Source organism: Oncorhynchus masou, chromosome 23, assembly GCF_036934945.1.
Source record: "Oncorhynchus masou masou isolate Uvic2021 chromosome 23, UVic_Omas_1.1, whole genome shotgun sequence".
NCBI classification, from domain to species: Eukaryota; Metazoa; Chordata; class Actinopteri; order Salmoniformes; family Salmonidae; genus Oncorhynchus; species Oncorhynchus masou.
Window position 1 is genome coordinate 26,414,306 of NC_088234.1, and position 21,105 is coordinate 26,435,410.

General features: G+C 41.3%; 2 protein-coding genes across 3 annotated transcripts in view; one reads left to right on the forward strand and one right to left on the reverse strand.

Moving 5' to 3' along the window:
• The window catches only part of LOC135510643 (protein phosphatase 3 catalytic subunit alpha-like), a 98,600-nt gene extending 91,953 nt beyond the window's left edge, over positions 1 to 6,647 (reverse strand). The window contains exon 1 of one of the 2 annotated variants that reach the window (XM_064931728.1): positions 6,347 to 6,647. In XM_064931728.1, coding sequence (XP_064787800.1) covers positions 6,347 to 6,413 — 67 coding nt within the window. In that variant the 5' untranslated portion in view covers positions 6,414 to 6,647. The remainder of the gene's footprint in view (positions 1 to 6,346) is intronic. The other variant, XM_064931729.1, reaches the window with a different exon arrangement.
• Positions 6,648 to 9,899: 3,252 nt separating this feature from the next.
• The window catches only part of LOC135510638 (B-cell scaffold protein with ankyrin repeats-like), a 32,882-nt gene continuing 21,676 nt past the window's right edge, over positions 9,900 to 21,105 (forward strand). Inside the window, exons 1-3 of the mRNA XM_064931717.1 lie at positions 9,900 to 9,991; positions 10,794 to 11,189; positions 20,677 to 20,840. Of these exons, the coding sequence (XP_064787789.1) occupies positions 9,982 to 9,991; positions 10,794 to 11,189; positions 20,677 to 20,840 (570 nt within the window). The 5' untranslated portion in view covers positions 9,900 to 9,981. The remainder of the gene's footprint in view (positions 9,992 to 10,793; positions 11,190 to 20,676; positions 20,841 to 21,105) is intronic.

Here is a 21,105-nt window from a genome sequence, read left to right on the forward strand (position 1 = left end):
AATTTTGAACAGTAGAGCACAGCACAGTACAGTTTGATACAGTAAAGTACAGTAGAGTTCAGTACAGTACAGTAAATAGTAAAGCACCCTTTGCTGGCTCTAACAGCCACCCAATCAGTTTGCAGCCTGTTCTTAGTAGACTGATGGCGAGAATTGTGTTTGACCAAATAAAATTAAAATTTTCAGATAACAAGTTAACTACTGACTTTCAGCATGCATATAGAGAAGGGCCCTCAACTTGTACTGTACTGACTCAGGGGACAGGTGATTGGTTGAAAGAAATTAACAATAAGACGATAGCTGGAGCCGTATTATTAGATTTCAGTGAAACCTTTTGATGCAATTGATCATAAATTGTTATTGAAGAAACTCACTTGCTTTGGCATCACATCACCTGCCATCGCATGTTTGAAGAGTTATTTAAACAATAGAACCCAGAGAGTGTTCTTCAATGACTGCTTCTCCAACATCAGATATGTACAGTGCGGTGTCCCTCAGTGCAGTTCTCTTGGGCCGTTACTCTTCTCTATTTGTACAAATGATTTGCCACTGGTCTTACACAAAGCTAGAATGACTATGCGTGCGGATTATTACACTCTCTACATGTCAGCACCGAAAACCAGTGAGCTGACTGAAATAATAAATAAGGAGTTACAGTCAGTATCAGCATGGGTGACTAACTGGTCTTAAATACATCTACATCTAAAAGCATTGTATTTGGTTCAAAACATTCTCTAAGACCTAAACCTTGACTGGAGTTGTACATAAAGGTTGTGACCACTGAGCAAGTTGATGGTCAGTTTTCATGGTCAAGTCACATTAACAAAGTTGTTGTGAGGGTAGTCTGTTCTAAAAAATATGTTAAAAAAATATATACTGTACTAGTTGTTAAGGCCAGTCTTTCCTGTTTGATGGTTGACCAGAGATCAACTGCTTCTATTCTAGTTTTTATGAGAAAATGAAAAATTCCAGAAAACATTCAACTCAGACACCCATACATACCCCACAAGACTTGCCACCTTCTGGTGCTGAGCGATTAGTGCTTTTATGAAATAATGACATTAAAATTATTTGAGCTTTTTAATGGAAATTCCAAAGCCAAATATAGTGAACATTCAATTGCCAAAACATTTAAAATGTTCCATTGTCTCTGTAATGTTCACATAGTAAAATAGGACATTACCATGAAATAATAAAATATTACAGTGTATATTACTTTTTATTTGATGATTTGATGATTTTTCATTCCTTATTAAAGACATCATCTCATCTCTGCTTAGGCAGTAGCAGCCAGTCAGACAGACAACCATCGAACATTATCCCTGTTTTCCCCATACTGTATTGTCTTTAGTCATCCTATTTTTAGTCTCAAATAAATAATGAAACATGTTCAATTTGGTTGAAGAAGGTTGTGCAATGTAACAGCAATAGTTAGACTTAGGGTTGCCATCCGTTCGATAAAATACAGAACGGTTCCGTTCATCACTTTTTATTTGTATTGTTTGAATTGTTCTTTTGATGTATTGTTTGTCCATATTAGTAGTTTCAATTTGTGTGGCTGTCCTTGTCTATCAGTGTTTTGTTACTTGTCATGTTTTGTGTTTTTTTTTTGTGGGCCCGAGGAAGAGAAGCTGATGCTTCTGCAAAAGCTAATGGGGATCCTAATAAACTAATAAATAAACAGCAGAGTATAGTTCAGTACAATACAATACAATCAATTATAGTGTACTCGACTCCAGTGATAAAAAAAATAAATAGATACAGTTACATATTGGGATATTATTTTTGACGATATATCATGTTGACAATATTGCAATATAATTGTTGCGCTAGTTTGCTGTACCTGCATCAAAACTCCAGTATTTTCCTTCATATCTTGTTCTCAATCTTCTTTTTAAATATGAAGCCAATTTGTTTTCAACACTTATTGCCATGACTGTCAAAACTCTCTCTTGTCCCTCTGCAGCAGTTGGGAACATAGAATCGCAATAAAATCACAGTATTGATTCACAACACATATAGAAACGTGAGAATTGCAATACATACTGTATCATATCGGCACCTAAATATCGTGATAATATCGTACCGTGAGGACCCTGGCAATTCCCAGCCTTAATCAACTCTAGTGTGCTCTACTGTACTAAACTTTACTGTACTGTACTGAACTAAACTTCACTCTACTGAACTTTACTGTACTAAACTAAACGTTACTGTACTGAACGAAACTTCACTCTACTGAACTTTACAGTACTTTATTTAAAACATTTCCAGACACTCTTGTTCAGAGCGACTGTCTTGCTTTTTTATACTGGGAATCGAACCTACAACACTGGCGTTGAGACCGTCATGCTCTACCCTCCGAGCCACATGGGACCACTTACTATTGTGCTGTATATTGTACTGACTGACCTAAACTCTACTCTACAGTACTGTGCAGTGCAGTGCAGTCCAAACTTGTGAAACTGACATCTATGGTTGGTTCAGATTTGGACTGACCAAATTTCAATGTCCATGGATGTCCTGTGTCAATCAGTGTTCAGTGGGTGAGAGGGCTGGTTATAGTAAATGGAAAGAGAAAGGACTCATGGGTAGGTGTCAGTAAGAGCCGGGAGAGGTGACATTAACTGGAAAGAGAAGGGAGAGAGACAGGGAGAGAGAAAGGAAGGGGTTGTCCAGACTGTTTTCACACTCTCACTCTGACCACCACTTGACAGAAAGAGAAAGAAAACAGTAATGAGCTGAACATAACAGTATGCCAGTAGAAGGAAGGACAGTAGCAGTTGACACAACTGTGGTTTGTCACTATTATGAATTCCCATTGTAGCCAATTCACTTGCAGTCATTCTGTTACAGATGTTTTCGTCACTCCGTTAACGATTTGATGACAGAACGACATATTTTAACCACTTAAAAATCATAAGCCACATTGTTATTAATAAAAACACAATCACTACTTTGTAGGTCTACCTTTACTTGCTACTTCTGTCAACTTTTATTGTTTTACCTCATGAGGGAGAGAAATCTGAAAATAACTTAAAGATATGTGGGTTTTTGGTAATGTTATTACAAAGCAATGCTTCTTAAACTTCCAAAAGGCAAATAATGTCTCCAAAACTAAATATAAGTGTTGATATTAGTTGGCAGGGATCTTTACTTGTGTTTTGATGTATTTCTAATACCTGGTAGATGTTGTCTAAGACCCCTTTTCCATCTGTTTGAACAGAAATCAAAGCCTTTGCTTATTCCTAGTTCTTAGGTTAGAAATGGTTGAAAAATGTATCTAAATGTTTTCCATCCTAAAAACTAGGAATAAGCAAAGGCTTTGATTTATGCTTTAATTTCAACAACAAAGACTTGACATGCTTTGTGAGAATTTGTCAACGAGTGGGTAAACTGCCACTACCATCCGTCCTATTGGCCAACGTGCAATCACTGGAAAATAAACTGGATGAGCTACGATCAAGACTATCCTACCAATGGGTCAGTAAAATCTGTAATATCTTATGTTTCACCGAGTTGTGGCTGAACGACGACACGGATCAAATAGAGCTGGCTGGGGTTTCCATGCATCGGCAGGACAGAGCAGCTACACCTGGTAAGATGAGGGGCGGGGGTGTGTGTCTATTTGTCAATAACAGCTGGTGCTCCATGTTAATATTAAAGAAGTCTTGAGGTATTGCCTGACGCTCGTTGGATGTGGCAGGGCTTGAAAACTATTACGGACTACAAAGGGACTACAGCCGCAAGCTTCCCAGTGACGCAAGCCTACCAGATGAGCTAAATACCTTTCATGCTCACTTCGAGGCAAGCAAAACTGAAGCATGCATGAGAGCACCAGCTGTTCCGAACGACTGTGTGATCACGCTCTCCGTAACTGATGTCAGCAACATTCACAAGGCCGCGGGGCCAGACAGATTGCCAGGATGTGTACTCAGAGCACGCGTGGACAACTGGCAAGTGTCTTCACTCACATTTTGAAACTCTCCCTGACCGAGTCTGTAACACCTACATGTTTCAAACAGACCACCATATTCCCTGTGCCCAAGAAAGGGAAGATAACCTGCCTAAATGACTACTGCCCCTTAGCACTCACGTTGGTAGCCATGAAGTGCTTTGAAAGGCTGGTCATGGCTCAAATCAACACCATCATCCCGAAAACCCTAGACCCACTCCAATTCGCATACCGCCCCAACAGATCCACAGATGACGCAATCTCAATCGCACTCCACACTGCCTTTTCCCATCTGGACAAAAGGAACACCTATGTTGAGAATGCTGTTCAACAACTACAGCTCAGCATTCAACACCATAGTGCCCACAAAGCTCATCACCAAGCTAAGGACCCTGGGACTAAACACCTCCCTCTGCATCTGGATCCTGGACTTCCTGACGGTCCGACGGGCCTACCAGGTGGTAGGGTCGGAAACAGCACATTTGACAAGCTGCTCCTCAACACTGGGGCCCCTCAGGGGTGCGTGCTTAGTCCCCTCATGTACTCACTGTTCAACCACGACTGCGTGGCAAGCACAACTCAAACACCATCATTAAGTTTGCTGACGACACAATGGTGGTAGGCCTGATGATGACAATGATGAGACAGCCTATAGGAAGGAGGTCAGATACCTGGCAGTGTGGAGCCAGGACAACAACCTCTCCCTCAATGTGAGCAAAGGAGCTGGTCATGTACTACAGGAAAAGGAGGGCCGAACAGGCCCCCAATAACATCGACAGGGCTGTAGTGGAGCGGGTCGAGAGTTGCAAGTTCCTTGGTGTCCACATCACCAACAAACTATCATGGTCCAAACACACCAAGACAGTTATCAACACCTTTTCCCCTTCAGGAGACTGAAAAGATTTGGCATGGGTCCCCAGATCCTCTAAAAGTTCTACAGCTGCACCCTCGAGAGCATCCTGACCAGTTGCATCACTGCCTGGTATGACAACTGCTCAGCATCCTACCGTAAGGCGCTACAGAGGGTAATGTGTACGGCCCAGTACATCACTGGGGCCAAGTTTCCTGACATCCAGGACCTATATACTACCAGGTGGTGTCAGATGAAAGCCCAAAAAATTGTCAAAAACTCCAGTCACGCAAGTCATAGACTGTTCTCTCTGCTACCGCATGGCAAGCGGTACCGGAGCACAAAGTCTAGGTCCAAAAGGCTCCTTACAGCTTCTACCCACAAGCCATAAGACTGCTGAACAATTAATCAAAATGGCCGCCCGGACTATTTACATTGACCCCCCCACCCCTTTGTTTTTATACTGGTGCTACTCGCTGTTTATTATCTATGCATAGTCACTTTACCCCTACCTACATGTACAAATTACCTCGACTTATCTCTACCACCGCACATAGACTCAGTACCAGCACCCCCTGTATATAGCCTCGTTATTGTTATTTTATTGTGTTACTTTATATATTTTTTAATTACTTTAGTTATTTAGTAAATATTTTCTTAACTCTATTTCTTGAACTACATTGTTGGTTAAGGGCATGTAAGTAAGTAAACATTTCACGGTAAGGTCTACACCTCTTGTATTAGGCGCATGTGACAAAAAAATTGATTTGATGTGGCAGGGGATGATTACTAGCCTTCATAGCAAATGTAAAACTATTTACACACTATTTTCACACTGTGTAGAGTATAGAGTCAAACCTAACTCAGTGTTTAAATCAATAGTGATTTCATGAATAATAGATTAAAAGAAATGTGTCATTATAGTCCAGCCCCCATGTGGTTTCTAGACATCATAGACTAGAGTAACCTACCATGGGGGCAAACATCAAATATGGGGGCTAGCCAAAAACAGATACATGTGTCACTCCATTATGTATGGACTCCAAAATAGGGGTGAAACGTCTAACTTTTAACCATGGAATAATAGTTTTAACAATCACTGGATAGCCTGCCCTACATGATTCGTCCATGTTCATACAGAAGAGATGTGTGTGGCTACAAGTCATGTATTTTATGGTCATTCAAAATAAGAAAAAAGCATATATATTATTGTATGTGCGGATGTTAAACAATATAGGACCATATCCAACAAGCATGTTGCCCGACATTAAATGCAAACATTGAATGCCTGCAACTCTTGTAATAACACCCTTACTTCCTACTTTTACAGATTGCTTAGCCGGTGTCGTATCTCACGGCTAACACCCTTTTTCTCCATAACCAGATTTCCAATTGAGCAGACCATTCGGGTACAATACGACTAGGATTGCAATGTGTTGAGAGGGAGAGACATTCGTCTATGGAAGCAGTGTGTGACTTCATGACCAAAATAAAAAGCAACGCGGCAACTGTTTATGATCAACATCAATTAATTGTACACTTACATTTTACCATCCTGTCAGTCGTAGATAACTTCGGATCATCATTCGGCTTGTTTTCGGACATTTCCATGGTGCTAGAAATTCAAATATATTTGAACTGTGCCTGAAAAAGATCCGATGTTGTCCTTACCCAACAAATCAACTCTATCCAAATGGGAGATCGCAGTGATCTCACTTGCTCCTTTCACTAGCCAAAAATATATGCAATAGGATTACAAATTTCAACACTGGTATATTGTAGGTCCGTGTGATTTACTGTTACTCTGTATCAAGTTCTCTCTCCCAGCGCTGTGCGCGCAACCTAGCCTGCAGTTGGTAAGACACGCCCCCATATATATCGCTCTTCTATTGGTGGCAGAGACGAGACCTCTGTGTTCATATTCTCCTTTGCCCACGGACTCGTTTTGTTTCAGTCTGTGTATGTCTAACATGTTTTTATAGGTTATATGTGCAGTGTTGTAACACATCAGTTCCCTCTTCTGTATGTTGCAACATTGTAACATCAACCATGGGTAGCGTTGGCCTGCAACTCCAGAGTCGTGCACCGGATCCTACCATTTCTGCTTAATCTCAGTCTCTAAACTTCACTCAATCTCTCTTGAAGGGTTTCGAGTTGTCATCATGCAAAATGTCATGCAATTTAGATGGCCAAAGATTCACTGTTTTGAGTGAGCACCACCAGGCTAGAGAGTAGTTGAATTCGATTTCACATCATGATGCACAGGGTGAATCAACAGGCCTATATATTCTTTAGCTTCACATTGGTGCATGTATTCTGCATAACCGCTTCACAGCACTGTTCGTGAGGTTGTAAAGGGCGGTTTGTAAGTGGTTAATAGAGAGTTCAGCTTTTTGGATTTATAACTAAACTAGTTTAGAGACAGTTCAATTCGGTTGTTATTACAGCACCACCATGTGGACATTTAAAGACATTCTAATAGAGGAAAAGTACACTTAGCCCAACCAGTTTACAGTTTGGTGACTGTCTGCTCAATCCCAAATCGACATACAGGTCCCATCTTTGCCCTACTCACTTGTGGAAGTCTGGAAGGATTTAACAGTGGATACCAATTGCTTATACCAATCAAGTGATCTCCATAACTGAATAGCAGTCAATTTGCGGTCGATTTGGGATTGATCTGGTTGTACCATGTTAAAGTTGTAGCCACTTTAAAGGCAGAAAAATAGTAATCCCACCAATTACAATAGGGTTCCAGCATTGGATCCCTATAGCGAAAGTTTTTATTCTCTATGTGGAATAGAAATGATCAATGCACCCAGGGATGTCATGCATCCCAAATATCTGAGCGGGCACAAAGTACTGTGAAGATGGCTGGTGGGGTTTTTGAGAGTGTAGCATTTTTCAAACACCTGAAACAGTTTTTTCCTGCAACCTAGAGCCATAATCACAATTCTATCTTAAAAATTGGTTTATTTGTCTGCGTATTTAAGCATACCTCTTGAGCTGTATGTATCCTCATGGCTGGTGATCACTTTTTTTTTTTAAATATGCTAAATACGCTTCTCTGCATCTCTGCTAAAATCTGGGTAAAAGATTGAAAGGAATGTGAGTCTTATTCAGTACATTTAGTAATTGCTTGCTTTTCTATAGTATACCAACTTTGCCAGCAGTCATGCCAGCTAAGATAGACAAGCTAGCTACTCTAACTTTATAGCCTGAAATGGCTTCTAGGTAATAATAATAATAGATGTATTTGATCATATCAAAGACGCTTAAAACAAAAAACAAAGTACATGTAGTTCTTGGACTGGACAATAGTCTGGGGCATGCATCCAGTTCACATCCTACTCCATTGGGCTGCACATAGTCCAAACATACAGTCTCCTGAAAGTCAGTCAAGAGCCCTCACTCTCCACTCTCAGCATTCACCTCCTCCACACTGTTCTCAGCTTCTCTGATGCCCTTACCCAAGCCGGGAGAATCAGTGGTCTCATTCAGTGTGTGTGTGTGTGTGTGTGTGTGGGGGTCAGTAAGACAGGCCCGGATCATCAGGTCAACCACGGCGTCCACTAGATCTCACTCTGGCGCCAGAGGCTCACTACCCATCAATTATTGAGATAATACACCTAGGAGTGAGAGATCCAGTCAAAACTACAACGAGCCTCTGCTATGTCCAAGCCTGTGTCATCTTCGGTTTCAAATCAAAACCAAGGCTGGCTCACTACCCTCTGAGCTATCTTGACAAAAATAACTAACTTGCTGGTCCTAAACTAACAAAATAAAATGTTGATAAAAACATATTTATATAAAAACTCCCACATAAAACAATACAATATTTACACATTTAAAGGAGCTCTCTGCCTAGGCGACCTCACGGCGCCATGGCAACTGGTAGCTAGTTATGACTTTGGGAGATATATATTTATAAACAGGACAAATCTGAGGGGGCACCGTGCCCCTGTGAACCCTATGCGCATGAATCACCCAATCCATGTTAATGTGACAATGTAGGAACCATAGTTTTGGTCTGTGTTTCCCAGGGAACTCTAATTAGTGGTGAACATGTGAAAAGGTCAAAAGCATCCCTTAGACCAGCTGTGACTTTTTGCAGCAGGTTAGGAAAGTTTATGTAGCAAGTTTTTTTAACCTTTATTTAACCAGGCAAGTCAGTTAAGAACAAATTCTTATTTTCAGTGATGGCCTAGGAACAGTGGGTTAACTGCCTGTTCAGGGGCAGAACGACAGATTTGTACCTTGTCAGCTTGGGGTTTGAGCTTGCAACCTTCTGGTTGCTAGTCCAACGTTCTAACCACTAGGCTACCCTGCAGCCCCAAAGGTTAGGAAAATGTGTAGGATTAGCTAAAATTCTCTCCTAACCAGCTATAAAAAGTTACTTCTGGTCGTAGTTGTACGCAATCTAGTCAAAACCCCCTAGACCTGTGCAGGTGAGAGCTTAGTCGCATTGTGTAGAGGTTGTACTGCACTGTTTTGCCAGTATTTCTTTGAAGGAAACCATTTTAAAAAAAACTTTTTTTTTCACCTTTATTTAACCAGGTAGGCTAGTTGAGGTCAAGTTCTCATTATTTTTGATAACCATGCAGTCTGTTTGGGAAGAAAGGTTTGCGCCATGGCCGATTGTACTTTTGTACGATTGTATCAGTATTTGTTTAAGTTTGACAATGTTTATTGTTAGATTAGTAATGCCACTGTAATGATGTTTTGCAGTTGGTCTCTTGTGTTTAGAGGCTTTGATGGCTTTGTGGTCCAAGTTAATCTGTTTCAAACTAGCAAATCTAAACCTGGAGCCTTTAAAAACTTTGCTATCTTTTTTAAAATTTCTGCCTCTGAAGTGTCTCTATAAATGGGCCTATAAGTTACATTTAGTATTTTTTTTGTCTTTGCTTGTTAATTATTCTTATTATTTGTATATTATTATCAAGGGTACAGTTTATTTTATATTATATTATGCTCCTTCCTCCGTAGACCAGGTAAAGGCTAGACACTTGTCCTTACGCTCATCTGGAATTACAGCCACCATGTACTGCCCCATCTCTCTGTCTGATCTTGACAAGCAGGAAGCTCACAGCCCTTATCAGACCAATTGCATACAATAGAGCCAGTGTGTGGTGAGTTGTTTTTCTTTGTCAAAGTGGAGAGAGGCGGACAGAGGTGAAAAATGAGCTCAGGTGAGTAGCCTAGACCTTCTGAACTTTTTGATAAATTCATATACTTTTGTGTCTCTTGTGCTGCTATGCAATTACATTTCAGTTTTTTGTGATATTGCTTTTGGAATATTGTTATTTGATTATTTGATACTTCACAGCTGTATTTGTGCATTATGACGTTGAAGAATCTGGTACACTGTTAGCATTATGATGTTGAAGATTCTGCTACACTGTTCACATTATGATGTTGAAGAATCAGGTACACTGTTAGCATTATGATGTTGAAGATTCTGCTACACTGTTAGCATTATGATATTGAAGAATCTGCTACACTGTTAGCATTATGATGTTGAAGAATCTGGTACACATATTATTATTGTGCTTCTCTTATGACCAAGTAAAACCAAGTAAATGTTAAAGAATAACTATTCCAATGTTCATATCAAACTTGTGAAGAGATGACTATCCTTTCATATACATAATTAAAAGTTTGCAATTTCGTAGTCAAGTCTACCAGATGCTACATTCAATCAGTTCAACAATATCATGACTCTTACTTACCTGATTAGTTTAATGCGAAATGTGTTAGTAATATTTTAGTCGTATTATTTATCAGAAACATTTAGTCAAATAACTTTTATGTATCAAGGGAGATGGAGCCCCGTAAAGCATAAGGTCATGTTTTTCACAGAGACACTGATTTGAACATGGATGGATAAAACACATTTACAACATATTACATATTGGTTTGACTTGCATACGAGGCTTTTATTAGTGGCATTGCACCTGTACAAATCTCCCTATTTCCATCATCCTCTTTTAGCCGAGGACCTGCTCATCATCTATGAGGTGGAGGCAGAGCAGTGGGCTGTATACCTGCGCTCTATCTTCGCCGGGCCCATCTGGGAGGGAGGGATCTGTTGCTACGACATCGCCACAGTGACCAGCCGGCGGGAGGACTTTCTGCGACTGGGCCAGTACAAGGCCAAGCTGTTAATCCTGTCCAGGGGAATGCTAGAGGGCCTGTGCCAGCTCCGCCGCTTCTTCCTGGCCCGGGTGCTGAGCCCCGCGGCCCACGTGGTAGTGCTTCTGTGTGGGGTAGACAGCCTGGCGCCCCTCCTGGAGGTGGTGCCCCTCAAGGGGGATGAGTGTCTGCAGGTATCCAGCGAGCAAGACGCCCATGAGTACCTGTCGGCGGTGACCGATATTGTGCAGAGAGGTACAGGGGAAGGGGAGGGCAGAGAGAGGGATCATGGTAGGTCGGGTGCAGTGTATAGGGTCAGCAATAATAGTTACATTATGCTTATTCAATAATGAATTATACAATAATGATTGTATTCATTCCTGAGGCAACAAGTGGCAGGTAGGTGCGTGGATCTGAAAACCAGTCAGTCAGTATCTGGTGTTACCACTGTTTGCCTCATGCAGCGCGACACATCTCCTTTGTATGAAGTTGATCAGGCTGTTGATTGTAGTCTGTGGAATGTTGTCCCACTCGTCTTCCATGGCTGTGTGAAGTTGCTGAATATTTGCGGGCTCTGGAGCGTACACGTCGATCCAGAGCATCCCACACATGCTCAATAGGTGACATTTCTGGTGAGTATGCAGACCATGGAAGAACTGGGAAATTTGAGGAATTGTGTACAGAACCTTGCGACATGGGGCCGTGCATTATCCTGCTGAAACATTAGGTGATGGCGGCAGATGAAAGGCATGACAATGGGCCTCAGGATCTCATCACAGTAGATCTGTGCATTCAAATTGCCATCGCTAAAAAACAATTGTGTTTGTTGTCTATACTTTATGCCTGCCCGTACCATAACTCCAGCGCCACCATGGGGCACTTTGTACACAACGTTGAGATCAGAAAACTTCTCGCCCACATGATGCCATACACGTGGTCTGCGGTTGTGAGGCAGGGTCAGGTGTACTGCCAAATTCTCTAAAACGATGTTGGAGGCAGGTTATGGTAGAGAAAATAACATTCAATTCTCTGGCAACAGCTCTGGTGGATATTCCTGTAGTCAGCATTCCAATTGCTTATGTTGTGTGACAAAACTGCACATTTTAGAATGGCCTTTTATTGTCCCCAACAGAAGGTGCACCTGTGTCATGATCATGATGTTTAATCAGATTCTTGATATGCCACGTCTGCCAGGTAAAGGGGAAATGCTCACTCATAAGGATCTAAACAAATTTGTACACAAGTTTAGAGAAGCTTTTTGTGCTCATGCAACATTTCTGGGATATTTTATTTCAGCTCATAAGACATGGGTACAACACTTTACCTGTTGCGTTTTCTGTTTTTGTTCAGTGTGTGTGTATATACTGTATACATGGTGGGTGTTTTGGCTACATAGTTGGAATTGTTGAATGCACAATTATCACAGTAAATCTGTGATAATGAAACGGCGTTCTTCGTTTGTTGAATGAGAGTCGGACAGAAATGCAGCGCGTTGGTTACTCATGTTTTTTAATGAAACAAATGAATCGCGGTACATGAAATAACTGACATAAATAAATAACAACAAAACGGAACGTGAAACCTAATTACAGCCTATCTGGTGAAACTACACAGAGACAGGAACAATCACCCACGAAATACAAAGTGAAACCCAGGCTACCTAAATACGGTTCCCAATCAGAGACAACGAGAATCGCCTGACTCTGATTGAGAACCGCCTCAGGCAGCCAAACCTATGCAACACCCCTATTCAGCCGCAAACCCCAATACGAAATACAACATAAACCCATGTCACACCCTGGCCTGACCAACAAATAAACTAAAACACAAAAATACTAAGACCAAGGCATGACAGATAATTTGACTAAAATGAAGCTGGAAGAAGTGGCAGCAGTTTTACAGGCACCTAACAAATTGTTCTATTATGTGTTTGTTTTTTTGCATTATTTGTAACTTATTTTGTACATAATGTTTCTGCCACCGTATCTTATGGCAAAAAAGAGCTTCTGGATATCAGGACAGCGATCACTCACCTCGGATTAGACAGATCTTTTCTTCAACAAGCAAGACGCACAGGATGTACTTCAGACACCCGACAAGCCAACATCCCAGTTATTGGCAAGAGAAAGAGGCGCAGGTACAGAGGACACAGAGCGGGGTGCTTCGTAAGGATCCGCAGAAGGCGACTGGGATAGCTGCCATTCCCATCAATATTACTTGCCAACATACAATCATTGGACAATACATTTAATGAGGTACAATCGTGAATATCCTACCAATCAAAAACTGTAACATCTTACAGTTTGGCTGAATGATGACACGGATATTCAGCTAGCGGGATATACACTGCACCAGCTAGATAGAACAGCACACGGGTAAAATGAAGGAGGATGGTCTGTGCATATTTGTAAACAACGGCTGGTGCACAAAATCGAAGGAAGTCTCTAGATTTTGCTCGCCTGAAGTAGAGTATCTTATGATAAACTGTAGACCACACTATTTGCCAAGAGTTTTCATCTATACTTTTCGTGGCTGTTTATTTACCACCACAGATGAATGCTGGCAATAAGACCGCACTCAGTCAGGAAATGAGCAAACAGGAAACAGCTCACCCAGCGGCGGCGCTCCTAGTGGTCGGGGACTTTAATGGAGGGAAACTTAAATCAGGTTTACCTCATTTCTATCAGCATATTAAATGCGCAACCAGAGGGAAAGCAATTCTAGATCACCTGTATTCCACACACCGAGACGCGTAGTACAAAGCTCTCCCTCACCCTCCATTTGGTAAATCTGACCCCAATTCTATCTTCCTGATTCCTGCTTACAAGCAAAAATTAAAGCAGGAAGCACCAGTGACTCGGTCTATAAAAAAGTGGCCAGATGAAGCAGATGCTAAACTACAGGACTGTTTTGCTATCACAGACTGGAATATGTTCCGGGATTCTTCCGATGGCATTGATGAGTACACCACATCAGTCACTGGCTTTATCAATAAGTGCATCAAGAACATCATCCCCACAGTGACTGTACGTACATAACCCCAACCAGAAGCCATGGATTACAGGCAACATTCACAAGGCCACGGGGCCAGACGGATTACCAGGACGTGTGCTCCGGGTATGTGCTGACCAACTGGCAGGTGTCTTCATGGAAATGTTCAATATGTCCCTGATTGAGTCCGTAATAAGAACATGTTTCAAGCAGACCACCATAGTCCCTATGCCCAAAAACACTAAGGCAACCTGCCTAAATGACTACAGACCCGTACACTCACGTCCGTAGCCATGAAGTGCTTTGAAAGGCTGGTAAATGGCTCACATTTACACCATTACCCCAGAAACCCTAGACCCACTCCAATTTGCATACCGCCCAAACAGATCCATAGATGATGCAATCTCTATTGCACTCCACACTGCCCTTTCCCACCTGGACAAAAGGAACACCTACATGAGAATGCTATTCATTGACTACAGCTCAGCGTTCAACACCACAGTACCCTCAAAGCTCATCCCTAAGATAAAGATCCTGGGACTAAACACCTCCCACTGCAACTGGATCCTGGACTTCCTGACGGGCCACCCCCAGGTTGTGAGGGTAGGTAGCAACACATCTGATACGCTGATCCTCAACACTGGAGCCCCTCACGGGAGCGTGCTCAGTCCCCTCTTGTACTCCCTGTTCACCCACAACTACATGGCCAGGCACGACTCCAACACCATCATTAAGTTTGCAGGCGACACAACAGTGGTAGGCCTGATCACCGACAATGACGAGACAGCCTATAGGGAGGAGGTCAGAGACCTGGCCGGGTGGTGCCAGAATAACAACCTCTCCCTCAACGTAACCAAGACTAAGGAGATGATTGTGGACTACAGGAAAAGGAGGACCGAGCACACCCCCATTTTCATTGACGGGGCTGTAGAAGAGCAGATTGTGAGCTTCAAGTTCCTTGGTGTCCACATCACCAACAAACTAGAATTTTCCAAACAATCCAAGACCGTCGTGAAGATGGCACGACAAAGCATATTACCCCTCAGGAAACTAAAAAGATTTGGCATGTGTCCTCAGATCCTCAAAAGGTTCTACAGCTGCAACATCGAGAGTATCCTGACTGGTTGCATCACTGCCTGGGACAGAAACTGCTCGGCCTCCGACTGCAAGGCACTACAGAGGGTAGTGCGTATGGCCTAGTACATCACTGGGGCTAAGCTGCCTGCAATCCAGGACCTCCACAACATGCAGTGTCAGAGGAAGGCCCTAAAAATTGTCAAAGAACTCAGCCACCCTAGTCATAGACTGTTCTCTCTACTACCGCATGGCAAGCGGTACCAGAGTGTATGATCAAAAGGCTTCTCGACAGCTGATACCCCCAAGCCATAAGTCTCTTGAACAGGTAATCAAATGGCTACCCAGACTATTTGCATTGTGTGTGTGTGAACCCCCCTTCGCTACTGTTATAGCCTTGTTATTGTTCACTGTCTTTTTACTGTTGCTTTTATTTCTTATCTATTGTTGAAAATGTTAAAAATTACACTGTTGGTTATGGCCTGTAAGTAAGCATTTCACTGTAAGGTCTACACGTTGCATTCGGCGCACGTGACAAATACACTTTGATTTGATTTTAATTCCAACACATGATCATGATATACAAGTGAATGCAAAAGTCATAGCTCTGTAACGTTATAACTGAAATAAACCAAATAGAGAAGCATTTTATGATCATTCCCGTTGCCTACTAGTGGACTTGATTGCTTCCGGACATGGCTGCGAGGTGAAAAGTTGTGGCTACCTACAGTTGAAGTCGGAAGTTTACATACACTTAGGTTGGAGTCATTAAAACTCATTTTTCAACCACTCCACAAATTTCTTGTTAACAAACTATAGTTTTGGCAAGTCAGTTAGGACATCTACTTTGTGCATGACACAAGTCATTTTTCCAACAATTGTTTACAGACAGATTATTTCACTTATAATTCACTGTCTCACAATTCCAGTGGGTCAGACGTTTACATACACTAAGTTGACTGTGCCTTTAAACAGCTTGGAAAATTCCAGAAAATGATGTCATGACTTTAGAAGTTTCTGATAGGCTAATTGCCATCATTTGAGTCAATTGGAGATGTACTTGTGGATGTTTTCAAGGCCTACCTTCAAACTCAGTGCCTCTGCTTGACATCATGGGAAAATCAAAAGAAATCAGCCCCCAAAAATTGTAGACTTCCACAAGTCTGGTTCATCCTTGGGAACAATTTCCAAATACCTGAAGGTACCACGTTCATTTGTACAAACAATAGTACGCTAGTATAAACACCATGGGACCTCACAGCCGTCATATCGCTCAGGAGGAAGACATGTTCTGTCTCCTAGAGATGAACGTAATTTGGTGCACTTCACAAAATAGATGGCATCATGAGGACGGAAAATTATGTGGATATATTGAAGCAACATCTCAAGACATCAGTTAAAGCTTATTTGCAAATGGGTCTTCTAAATGGACAATGACCCCAAGCATACTTCCAAAGTTGTGGCAAAATGGCTTAAGGACAACAAAGTCAAGGTATTGGAGTGGCCATCACAAAACCTTGACCTCAATCCTATAGAAAATGTGTGGGCAGAACTGAAAACACGTGTGCGAGCAAGGAGGCCTACAAACCTGACTCAGTTACACCAGCTCTGTCAGGAGGGATGGGGCAAAATTCATCCAACTTATTGTGGGAAGCTTGTGGAAGGCTACACGAAACGTTTGACCCAAGTTAAACAATTTAAAGGCAATGCTACCAAATGTGATGATAGAAGTCAAAGCTGAAATAAATCATTCTGTCTACTATTATTCTCACATTTCACATTCTTAAAATAAAGTGGTGATCCTAACTGACCTAAGACAGGGAATTTTTACAAGGACTATATGTCAGGAATTATGAAACTGAGTTTAAATGTGTTTGGCTAAGGTGTATGTAAACCTCCGACTTCAACTGTATATCTGTTGAATTTGATGATTTTTCAAGCAATTGCCTCAGAAACAAATTAGTGGACTTGCCGCCCAGGCTACGTCCGCACAGCAATTTCCATACAACTGGGCATTGTCAAATCACAGATAGCATATACCTGTAGCTCAAGTCAACACTCAAGTTAGTAAAGTAGCAAAGAATGGGAGGTCAGACCTCTAGCTCCCCCTAACTTTAAATCAGTATATTTTTCTCTCAACCTCATGGCAAAATATGTAGGTCACACTTTATTTTGATAGGCCAGCATGAGAGTAGCTATAAATCTGCAAATGTTTCTCTTTGCACCATGGCAAATGTGTAGAATTTCAGGAAGTTAGCTATTTTCAGCCTCAAAATCCTGTTTCCCAAAAATACAACAAAAATTAGTTAGTTGCCCCGGGGCATCAGATGTGGACACAAAGTGTAGGAACACAATATCCCTGACTCTAGTTAAGTGCTGCCTATGTTAGACAGTACCCTGGGTTCAGTTTGACCTCGGTTTCCATGAGAACACTACATATTCTGAGGAATTTGACAGTAATTATTTCCTGAGTCACTCTCTACTCTCTGCTACCCAGTAAGAGTTTTCTGAGAATTTCAAAACCATCTGCTGCCATCCATATTGTTTTTTTCCCCCCTCATTGCTTAAGTGATCTAAAATGGACGGGAGGTCCAAAAGGTATGTTTGTCTGCCGGTGTGTCTCATCATTCAAATTCTCCCTTTCCTCTTTCATCACCAGTGGCCATTATCTCTCTTTATGTAAATCCAAATATACCCTACTTCGTCTCATCCTGCTGTGACACACACAGCCAGTTCTGGATAATCTTTGTAAACCACTGTAAAACTCAAAAGTAGATTTTAAAGCGACCCAGAAATGTAGATGTTCACTGTTGCTTGGGATATTTGAATCTCATGATATACGGACAAAAGTGAAACACTTGAGCCAAAATAATTTTACAGGTGGGGGACAAAGGCCCAAAGCAACATCAAGGTCGGCAGTTGGCATTGCTGTTTATGATTCTGTTATGATTTTAAATGTCCTTGATGTCCTTTTGTTAAAATGTTTTTTTTTTTTAAATAGTAATTTTGTGATGTTTGCTGTTATCTTCTGTCTTCTGTCTTTTCTCTTTAGTTCATTCTCTTGGGTGTTGGTGCATTGGGAGGGAGGGGGGGGGGTGTTCTTGAGGAGGGAATGGGAATTAATTGCATATTTTATTTTACTTCTTGGGGGGGGCTGTGAGAGGGGTCTTGAATGGTTGAGGGATAGCTATTGGGTAACTAGGGGGGGGGGGGGGGGGTTCTTGGAGGGTTCGGGATATGTCAACGTGCCCTTGAGCGGGCATTGACCCTGGATGCTTCTGTGTGTCGCTCTAAATGGGAGTCTGTTGGATGACTGGTATGATGTAGTTGTTGAGCGGCTTCACTGTAGGTATACTGTATGTTTCTGCTATTCAATAAAAAATATATTTAAAAAATCCCAGAGCTGCCTAGGGAAAAGTCTGTCGTTCTGCCCCTAAACAAGGCAGTTAATCCACTTCTCCCCGGTAGGCCGTCATGATTGGAAGGCTTTTAAACATCTTCGAAACATGGGTATGGCTATGATCTGTGAATTGAAAGAAGACTACTACCTGAAATCTACTTCACAAAATGTAAATAATCCATCCATTTTGGCAGGTAGTCAAGGGTTTGGAGTGCAAAAAAGATACACAGCTTCCCAAACAATTGTTGGTCGATCCACAGATTGTAACTGAGAGAACCTCCATTCTGAAAGCCTTGAATATGCGTTTTTTAGATGCAGCAGTTTATTTGAAAAGGTCAAAGGTATAATTGAGCCCCCTATGAATTTACCTGACACCCCTGTGCACTCCTTCACCAGGTTCTCCTTTTCATCCTCTGTTTCAGAAGTGTGTAAAGTCCTGAAAGAATTTGATTTTAAAAAATCCCCTGGCCCTGATGAACTAGACCCCTGCCTCCTACACCTAGTTGCAGACATTGCTCCCCCTTAACATGTATTTTTAACCTCACGCTTGATGTTAAGGAAATCCCCAAGTTCTGAAAATGTGCTTTTGTACTGCCTCTCCTGAAAGGTGGAGATCGCCCGCTACTTGACAGCTATCTACCCATATCAAAATTATCTGTACTGTCAAAGGTACTGGAGTCCTTAGTTAGTAGGCAGCTAAAGGACTACTTCCAAGAAAACAACATCTTAAATGGAATGCAAACAGGTTTTAGGTCTGGCCACAGCACTGTTTCAGCAACATTGAAGGTCTTAAATGACATCCACTGTGCTCTTGATAAGAAGTTACATTGTGTATCTGTTTTTATTGATTTGTCTAAGGCTTTTGATACCATGGAACATGCCGTGTTAGTGCAAAGGTTAAAATCGTACACAATGTGTAATGACGAATGGTTGAGTCCATAGGTGTGCTCAGGTGTTCCGCAAGGTTCTATTTTGGGCCCACTGTTGTTCATTTTGTATATCAACAACATTGTGGATCTTATTGAAACAGCGGATGTTAATTTTTATGCAGATTATACTGTTCTTTATTCAAGTGATAGTAGTTTATCTTTAGCTTTTGAAAATGCACAAAGAGCATTTAACATCATACAACAGAATCTTTATGATTTAAAGCTGATTCTAAATTCGGGTAAAAAAAAAGCATGTTATTTTCAAATGCTAGGCATGTTACAAATCATGTCATTGCTACATTGGTTGGGAATACTATAGAGAAAGTTAAAGTGTACAAATATTTGGGTGTGTGGGTTGATGATAAGCTCAGCTTCACTGTGCATGTAGAGAACTTGATAAGGAAGCTCAAGCTGAAAATAGGATTTTATTACCGGCATAAGGCTTGTTTTTCTTTTGAGGCCAGGAAGGAGCTGGTACGATGTACATTACTGTCGGTTTTAGATTTTAGTGATGTTATATATATATATATATATATATATATATATGCAGGCCTCAGCCACTACCCTGAGAGCACTTGATTCAGTGTATCATGCAGCCCTCAGGTTAATTTCAAATCAGAAACATCTAACTCATCATTGTGATCTCTACAGCGCTGTTGGCTGGTCGTCATTGACCTTGCGGAGGCTTAAACACTGGTATACACTGATTTATTAGGCCATATTGGGTAAAATGCTATTTTATCTCTGTTCTTTTTTAGTCAGGTCAGTATATTAATATCAATTACGGTCCCATTCTGATTTGCTTCTAACAGTACCAAAAATTAGAACAGGACATGGTAGAAAAAGTTTTAGTTACTTATCTCCGTGGTTCTGGAATTCTGTCATGAACATTTTCAAATGTGATGATCTAGTTTTGTTGGTGGAGTTTAAACACTTGATCGATGTATATGTCATGGAAGAGTGTCATTGTTTTTAGGCCAGCTGTTTTTAGTCCAGACGTTTGTGTTTTTAATGTACATTGTTTTTGTTGTACTGTATGTGTGTTTATAGTTCTGTTTAATGTTGTGTCAGTGTATGTAAGTTGTTTTGTCTGAAACGTTGTTCCCTCTGCTGCTATTGGATCAGGTCTGTCTTGGAAAAGAGTTGTTATATCGATGAGAAAAAACCTGTATAGATAAGGTAAAATAAAAAATAAATGCAAGTAAGAATTTGTTCTTAACTGGCTTGCCTAGTTAAATAAAGGTGTCTGCTAAATGACCTAAATGTAAGGCCATCTGGCACCAAATACAATGGTAGGGGAAACACTAAGTATTTAATGTTGGCTTGACTGTCGATGGACCTTCCACAGGGCACCAGGCTGCAGCAGGGAATGTCAGCGCTGTTCCTGGGAAGTTGACGGGACCGGATCTAAAGCTGGAGTTAAACCTAAAGTTGGAGAGCAGGCAGTCTACCGGACCCTCCAGTACCAAACCCAACAACATGCTGCTGGTACCGTCCAGAGTTCTCTGTGGGGTGAGGCACTAACATGTCAGGAGGCAACATCAAAGCATTCAATGACATGACTTTTTCAGCCAGTCGTACATAAAATGTACTGTAACAAGATGTATATAGATCTAACATGCAGTCACTTTATTTTCACATTTCAAATTGGTTTTGGGTTTTTGGTTGTTTATGTTTGTTTTGTTTGTTTAAAAAAACATTTAATAGAGCTGCTTTTGAGATGGTCAGCATGTCAACCAATGTACTTTTTCTATTGTTACAGTACGTTTATATTTTG